Genomic DNA, 8,488 nt, shown 5'->3' with positions numbered 1-8,488 from the left:
TCATCTTGCTGTTCAAAATATCTGCCAAAAGTTCAAGCAAATGGAACAATGTCAGGACAACTTGCCATTCACAATATCCAAATCAGTTCGCCTGCCAAAGATAAGTTTATTTTAGTTACATCAATACTTTCCTCAGTCTGTTCAATATACCATCAGTTTCATTTGTGAAACTTTGATCAAACTGTAGTTGTAATGGCTGATAATACTGGCAATGTATAGTATACTTCCTAGTCTTTCAATGGATGTTTTACTTATACAAATGGACCAGTTTACACTTGTTGCCACAAGGTGCATGCTTGGCCAGAATATCAGTACTTAAGAACTGATGAACAAGGGCAATATGACGTTAAGATGGACAGTGAGATTATTTCACTAAGATATACACTTAGTTCCCAGGCAGAACATTGATGTGGAAGAGGTGCCTTTGTTTGCTAAGTTAATGGATATGGATGTCAGGCTGTGTGACTTGGTTGACAGTGTCATTGTACCCCAACGGTATGAATCATTTGTCACCATATGAATCACTTGCTTGTCTGCTCCGATGTCTTGAATCTGGACTATTGGTCAGTGCAACATACAGCAACAGACATGTCATTAACTGTGAACCTGGACACAATTTTAGCCTGTGTATGGAAATACAAATTAGGAGGTATACACTGGTCTGCAGGATCTTGTTACTATGGCAACCATTACACCACTACACCTCGAGGTAACAGTTATATATATACTCAGCAACAAGGGTTCCTCCGACACCCCTTTCCAATCGGTTGCATACAAGAAAAACCTTTCTGTTTTTCAGATCGGATATAAATGTAGCACAAACGCAAGCTCAGCAGAAATGCATGATCTGGTTGCAAAAAGTGTCTTAAACGCAGCAATCATGCAATTGATGATGTAAGCCAGGGTATAAAAGCACGTGTGTTGTAGGGATTCGGTATGCATTGCCGAATGTCGAATATCGCCACAGACTGAACGTCGCCGTCGTTGACGATTTTATTGCGAGGAGACCAATTCTGACAAACAATCACCGCCAATTGCGTCTGCAGTGGTGTAGACAGCAAGTGCGTTGGACGGCAATTCAGTGGAGACCTCTCCCATGGCGATGGCCGAATACGAGTATACCGACGTCGCGGTGAACATTACGCTCAGAACTGTGTTGTGGGGGAAGACTGTTTTGGAGGAGGCAGTGTTATGGTGTGGGGAGTAATCAACGACAGACAGAGAACTGAGAGAGACTGGTCGAGATATGGGATGCCATTCCAAAATATTATGTTGGACGTTTGTTCTTTTCAATGCGAAGGATGCATTGCATACATCCAAGCGAGAGGGAGACACACGCTACTGACGTGTGAATTGACAAATCTTTCTTGCATCTTTCTCTTGTCATAACGTCTTTTCTGTGGTAGACGTGTCATTAAAGGTGTAAACTTGATTTACTGGTCCATTTTTAAAAATTATGAATTCTTTCAGATGTGTGCGTCTACTTTGATCAGGTTCTTGTTTTATGTGGTATCACACATACTGTTTTTGCTGAGTATGTAATAAGCTGGTAGGAGAAATATGCTAATATATATGAATGAAGACTGAAAAAAGATGATTCAGCACAAAATTCCAGGATAGCAGCAATTAAGGAAGCACTTCAAAACTTTCCTATCAGATAGAAAACTTAAGATTTGAGACGTGCCCCGAAACCCTCAGTAAAACTTTAGTGTATAATGATGACTTTGTCAAAGAGATGTTTATCTGACATTCAACATTTGAACTGCCTCCTTATTCCATATATATCGCAGGTTCCTAAAAGAATAGCATGGCTGTGAAAATTACCAAAATGTAGGTCACGTATCTGCAGGAGGTTTCAAAAGCCGTTGCTCACAAACTAGTTGCTTTAATTTGTTTCAGCTTAAGAAGGTTCCCAGTCTAAGCTTTAATTACAAGTACGGAGTATTACTGATATCGAAAGATAAAAAAACATCCATGAAAATATGTGTACAACACAGGAGTCAAAAGAAAAAAATATGTTTTGATTAATTTTCCATTTTTTTATGAATTTTTCAAACCCTAACGTTTGTCCGAAAACTTTGTCCGCGTGATTTCCCTTAAACTATTCAGTGGATTCATCTCAAACTTAGTACATATAATCTGTGTCATATCGAGGGGTGCAGTCAAGAGAACACAAAATGTTTTTATTATTTTTCCATTTTTTAAATGAATTTTTCAAACCCTAAACCTATCCTAGCTATTTAATTTGAAACTACTTACACACTAGGCGGGTCGGGGGTATTAGTGAGCCACGCTCACTTTTGCTCTTGTTTGGACATATCCCCATGACAGCATGGAATGTCCATGCCAAAAAATTAACTATTGTACAATTCCTTCTATGTAGGCGATTACTTACAGACCTCCGTCATATAGCTGGAATATTGCTGAGTGCGGTATTAAACAACAAACAAGCAATTTACAGACGGCCGCCATATAGCTGGAATATTGCTGAGTGCAGCATTAAACAACAAAAAGCAAATTACAGACCGCCACCATATAGCTGGAATATTGCTGAGTACGGCGTTAAACAACAAACAAGCAAATTAGGGCCTATCAATCAATCTTCGCACGTATTTGGATTTACAGTTTACCGAAGTGGTAAACGTCTGAGACATGCATCACTTCGGGCTTTCCTCCCACATTAAGCTGACACGCCGTGATATAACTGTAATACTGTTAAAAGCGGCGTTAAACCCAACTCACTCACTCAAAGCAATGTTACCAAGATAACAGCCTATAAGCACGACCTGCTACAGATTTTGTTCTGTCCCAAATGAATTAATTTGGCAAGTCGGGAGTCTTGGTGATATGACATGCTGGTATGATATGACAGCAATTAGTCATGCAAAAGATAGGAAGTTGGTCACTTGTTAGTCACCTTATATAGCTGGAAAACACATCATTCCCATTTTGAAAACACGTTCTCTTTCTAGCTCCTGATGTATTGGTTGTTTTGTTATATTTGTATTGGTAACCTCAAGAGGGTGGTAATTTGGGATTGCTCTCCCCTTAATCAACGCGAAACGAAAGTTGACCAAGGGTTAGGCATTTATTAATGGATAAAAAACTGTACAAATTGAAACTGCTTTTGGCAAAGATTTCTTATGAATTGGGCAAGCGTTTAGTCGCTTTTATTCATTTGAAAAATGGAACTTCGCAGATTGAGATGAGAGGTCTCTCCAATAGGAATTTTGGATTGTTCAAAGCTGCAGGGAAGTGAGTGAGTGAGTTGGGTTTAACGCCGCTTTTAGCAGTATTCCAGTTATATCACAGCGTGTCAGCTTAATGTTGGAGGGAAGTCCGAAGTGATGCAGATCTCAGACGTTTACCACTTCGTTGAAATCCACGAACACGGGCATGGTGCTGACAAACCTAGAAACATAGTTGGGGCGAACCGGGATTCGAACCCATAATCATAGGTTTCTGGCGTGCCCAAGGAACGCAAAACTGAACAGCGAATCGCGGCGCCTAAGACGACTGGACCTGCCGTGCCCCCTGCAGGGAAGTAGCATATGGGTTGATGTAAAGATTATGCAAAAAGGAGCCCAGTGTCAAATATTAACATGGATAGCTCTGTCTGTTATTGGCCAAAACGGGAAGTGGGGTAGTTTAGTTGTACGAACATTAGCTCCCGGGTTTTGATATACATGGGGACAATCTGTGAAGCCCGTTTCTGATGGCCTCTGTTGTAATACGAGTAGATAGCACTTGAAATGAAATGCACATTCATAGTTTGTCCCCTGACACATCCTTGTCAAGGTCCTCACGAAGGTGAAAGGTCACAGGGAGATTATCTGAAGGCTTTGTAACTGGAAAGTAGGAAATCTTAGGGTTTTTGTTCTTCAGTTCCCATGTGCATGTCTTGATCAGTTCCACAATGAAGATTTTCAAAAACATCCTGGCAAACTTTTCACCAGGACATGCTCGGGCTCCTGCACCAAAAGGAATGTAGTGGAACCGTTGGCCACTCAGACGGGTCTCCTTGTCCATTTCATTCCAGCGATCCGGTTGGAATTTCTCCTTGTCTTCAAAGAGTTTGGTGGTTTGATGCGTGTCCCGGATACTGTAGATCGCAGACCATCCCTCTGGAATCTGGTAGCCCTGAGGATGGAAATCAAGAGTGTATGAGTGAGTTTGCCTTTGCAACCAACATGAAGAACTGGACAATTCTGACAAGTATTCACAGTTAAGGTTAAGTAAAGCTAACTATTTCAAAGGTGGTCGTTGTATTAATAACGCCTCGTATGAGGCTTGGCCATTGTCTTTACATGTTTAGGCTTAGTTTGTTCTAGATGTTCCAATCCAGGAAGCGTTGGCTAGTAGATCAGTTAATTGTGCTTCAGTGAATTATTCAAAGCCCATCACGATCTCTGGAAGTAGCGACCAATACCCTTTTGACGTGAAAACGGAATTTTGACCTGATGGAATTCATTGGACTAAAATTTCGACCAGGTGTATGCACACAGTAAACTTCAATTTGAACCACAGCTCTCTTCGGATTAGTTTGTGTGTGTAGCAGAACTGGAGTTTACCGAAAACAAATACAAGTATTTTGTTTTTACGAAACTAAGGAACAAGTCATCTCGTTTACAGCTCTTTTTGAATTAGTTTTTGTGTGTAGTGGATCTAGACTTTATCAAAAACAAGTACAAGTATTTCGTTCTCGACACTTTTGCTGGAAAGGGACAAGTGAACGTTTCTTAATATTTTCAATTTACCTCAATCTCCATTGTTTTCTTGACCCTCCTGAAACCACCACCAACAGGTGGATACACTCTGAGCACCTCCTTCACCACGTGATCTACGTAGGTCAGCTTCTTTAAACTGTCAAACGTCAGCTCATCTTCAGAATTCAACAGTCCGTTCTCGGCCAGTTCTTCTTCGATTCGTTTTCGGACACCATCATCTTTACCTAAAGCCAGTAGTGTTGAATTTGACGTGCTGGAACTGGTGTCGTTCCCTGCAAACCATAATTCCAAGATGGCATCTGCCATTTCGTCTACTGTGAGTGCAGCAGCCGTTTCATCAAGATTCTTCAGTTCATCAACAAGGGACCATTGTTGTGTCTCACACTGCAGTCTTTTCTTAATTTCCTTTATGAGCTGTTCTCGTGCTCTTAGACCCTACATCGAAAGAAACAGCTTTCATTTAGGAAAACACCCAATAGAATTTTGAATATTGCACCATCCCTATCTCAGCACATACTCTAGTTAGGATTCTGGACCAGAACGTGTAACCAGAACTACATGCTTAGCGTAAGAGTCGACTTATCACATTGGTCCAGATTAGTCTGGGCAAAACTCGATTACTTACACGCCGCCATGATAATCTGGAATATTGGTGACTGGTGACGGGAGTTCATATTAGACCAGATTAGTCTGGGTAAAACTCGATTACTTACACGCCGCCATGATAATCTGGAATATTGATAACTGGTGACGGGAGTTCATATTAGACCAGATTAGTCTGGGTAAAACTCGATTACTTACACGCCGCCATGATAATCTGGAGTATTGGTGACTGGTGACGGGAGTTCATAGTGGACCATATTAGTCTGGGCAAAACTCGATTACTTACACGCCGCCATGATAATCTGGAATATTGGTGACTGGTGACGGGAGTTCATAGTGGACCATATTAGACTGGGCATAACTCGATTACTTACACGCCGCCATGATAATCTGGAGTATTGGTGACTGGTGACGGGAGTTCATATTAGACCAGATTAGTCTGGGCAAAACTCGATTACTTACACGCCGCCATGATAATCTGGAATATTGGTGACTGGTGACGGGAGTTCATAGTGGACCAGATTAGTCTTGGCAAAACTCGATTACTTACACGCCGCCCCGATAATCTGGAATATTGGTGACTGGTGACAGGAGTTCATAGTGGACCATATTAGTCTGGGCAAAACTCGATTACTTACACGCCGCCATGATAATCTGGAATATTGGTGACTGGCGACGGGAGTTCATAGTGGACCATATTAGTCTGGGCATGCATTTGTTAAATTGATTTATGTACAAATGTATGTCCTACGCCTGCTGAGTAAAAAAATAATACACACCTTTGACAGTCCTGATCCGGGTAGTTTCCATGGCAATGAGAACAAGTTGCCACTGAAAGTCTGGAAAGAGCTGATTATTGACTGGAGGTTCTGATCATCGACATCAAATCCAATAAGGATGTTGGCAGCAACTGACATCGCCAACCTTTTGGAAATATCTGTTCCAAATTCTTCCCCCTTGTTGCACCAGTCCAATATGTGGCTTCTGACAAGTTTTTGTATTCTTGGAACATGCCCTTGTATTGCTGCAGGAGCTAAAGCCTTGAGGAGTGGCTTCTTCCTGATCCTGTGACTGTCAGGACTTGCATTCAGTAGTCCACCAGGCCCCATTAAACGCTTGAGTGATTTTGGCCAGCTGCTCTCAACAGTGATGTGTTCCCCCATCAAAATATGGCGCACATTATCAGCTCCAATGATTCTGATGGTAGGCTGTCCCAGTATGTGAGTCTTGTATACGCGGCCGTACTGTTTCCTCCGAGACAGGTAGTAGTCAGAACCCTGCAGGAGAAACAGTCGTCCTTGTTAGTACAGTTAAACCTCCTTAGTCCTTGGACTACATGTTGTGTCCAGTGAAATGTGAGTTAACAGACCACCAATCGACACACTGATACATTGAAAAACATCGTACAAGCCACCAAAGCTTTTTGACCTGGATTACATCTTTGAACTTGGCAACACTGAATTAGATACAAATATTACATTCTTTACTACGCATTCTTACGAAGACTTACTTTAGTTATCAAGGACAGTGTTTCGCCCACCAAAGGAAAGCCCATGGACCCTGGGGGGAGGGGCAGTTTGCTGCGGGGGTCCCCGGCATGACGGTAGTACTGACGCCACAGCCAGGTTGCCAAGATGATGGCGAGAAAGGACCACAGTACGAACCGTGACACGTCATCGAGGATTCCGTCATCATCGTCAAAGGTTAAGTCCTGGGCCCTCTGCTGAAGCTCACTGAGGATAGAATAATGCAATTCGTGAACAACTAAAATCATGAATTGAAATATATGTCCAAATAGATTACATTGTCTTTACGTTGACTTGCCAAAGGAGCTGTTGATCCAAACACCACTTAATGTCAAAGCGTTTGTTAATGTGCATGCCACGCCAGCAACTATCTATATATGATATCCGAGAAACAGGACATGGCACGCTAATTATTTCTAATATAGTAATTATATGTCATTAGCCACCCCGAGACACTTACCATGTGTTTGGTTTTTTGGGGAGTACACCGAAGACGTTCCAACTTTTCTCGGAAATCAGAGACTTGCAAAGTGCCTTATCGTGCACAAGGTAGCGTGCTGTTACCATCGTGAAAAGAAAGTGGCTTACTAATGACTAGATATATATATGTAATATTTATATATATAACAGCTGGGAGCCAATGAAAGCATCGCGAATTGGTCATTGTGCGTAATTGAAGTCAGTAGTTGAACAAAAGTTCAGCTTCATAATTCGTAAACGGTTGAAATTCAGGTTACAATAACAGAAGGCTCACGGGGTCTTTTTGTGACCGCGATTTCTGTATTATATTGACACAACTGAATGAGTTCAAAAAAGGTTCATGATAATGTTGTTGACAGCTATATTTGATGACATAATATTTCAGTATTTGTGTCATTTATCTCGATTCTGATTGCTCTTGCAAAGTATCTTGATTTTGAAATGAACGTTTCTAACCTTATTTACACTCACAGTGAATGTATATGTTGCATTGACGAGAAAAAATAATTCATCTGATGTAACATTATTTCAAACGTGACCTTGTTTTTAATAAATAACATGATGACATGTAAAGCGCGTTGAAATATTGCACGGGAACAGAAAATACATTCACAAAGATTAAATAGTTTTGACTTACAAAGCAACTATAAATTTCTTTTAAGAAAAAGCTCAAGATGTTTTAATACCATAACGTGTTGTAGCATCGGTTTGTACGCGCAGAAATGTACGAAGATATTAACAAATTTAGAAAGTATTCCTCAGCATATCCTGGCTACGACAGCGTGGACTGCAACGTCACGAGAACCGTCTTTTTTGGGGACTCATTGCCGGGACAGTTTTATTTAGAATTTATTTGAATATTGACTTTCATTTTGACTCTTGTGGCTTCATAGTTCTCAATAGGCACGAATTATAAGAAGTCATGTATAGAAATAAAACGACAAAACCCTTTCCATATCCAATAGAAATCTTTGCATAAAGCAGAGTCGATGGTACGATTCCGATATGTCTGCAATAAAAAAACCGTTTTGAAAACTTTACTGAGGCCTTGCGAGCAAGAGTCGTATGACGCTCTTTTAAATCTTAGTAGAAAGAGCATGCTCGACTGTATCGCAAACGTAAAATGTAAACACCAAAGGCTGGAGCTGCCTA

The 8,488-nt window shown here is 41.0% G+C and overlaps 1 protein-coding gene across 1 annotated transcript; it reads right to left on the bottom strand.

The window, feature by feature from the left end:
- Positions 1-3,394: 3,394 nt before the first annotated feature.
- On the bottom strand, positions 3,395-7,475 carry LOC124139381 (cytochrome P450 26B1-like). Its single transcript, XM_046506412.2, has 5 exons — positions 7,317-7,475; positions 6,841-7,063; positions 6,110-6,607; positions 4,758-5,162; positions 3,395-4,140 (listed from the first exon to the last, which is right to left on the bottom strand). Exons 1-5 carry the CDS (start codon positions 7,421-7,423, stop codon positions 3,766-3,768), a joined length of 1,608 nt encoding a protein of 535 aa, XP_046362368.2. The 5' UTR covers positions 7,424-7,475; the 3' UTR covers positions 3,395-3,765.
- Positions 7,476-8,488: the final 1,013 nt, after the last annotated feature.

This window comes from Haliotis rufescens, unplaced genomic scaffold, assembly GCF_023055435.1.
Source record: "Haliotis rufescens isolate VD_foot unplaced genomic scaffold, xgHalRufe1.0.p SCAF_27, whole genome shotgun sequence".
NCBI lineage: Eukaryota > Metazoa > Mollusca > Gastropoda > Lepetellida > Haliotidae > Haliotis > Haliotis rufescens.
This window is presented reverse-complemented; position numbering and strand designations above follow the sequence as displayed.

What these genes read in the sequence shown, in the direction of transcription:
- LOC124139381 (XM_046506412.2), bottom strand. Translation starts at nt 7,423, where the DNA reads ATGGTAACAGCACGCTACCTTGTGCACGATAAGGCACTTTGCAAGTCT. An exon ending in CACTGTCCTTGATAACTAAA is followed by an intron (nt 6,608 to 6,840) that starts GTAAGTCTTCGT and finishes TTTCTCCTGCAG; the next exon opens with GGTTCTGACTACTACCTGTC. An exon ending in CCGGATCAGGACTGTCAAAG is followed by an intron (nt 5,163 to 6,109) that starts GTGTGTATTATT and finishes CTTTCGATGTAG; the next exon opens with GGTCTAAGAGCACGAGAACA.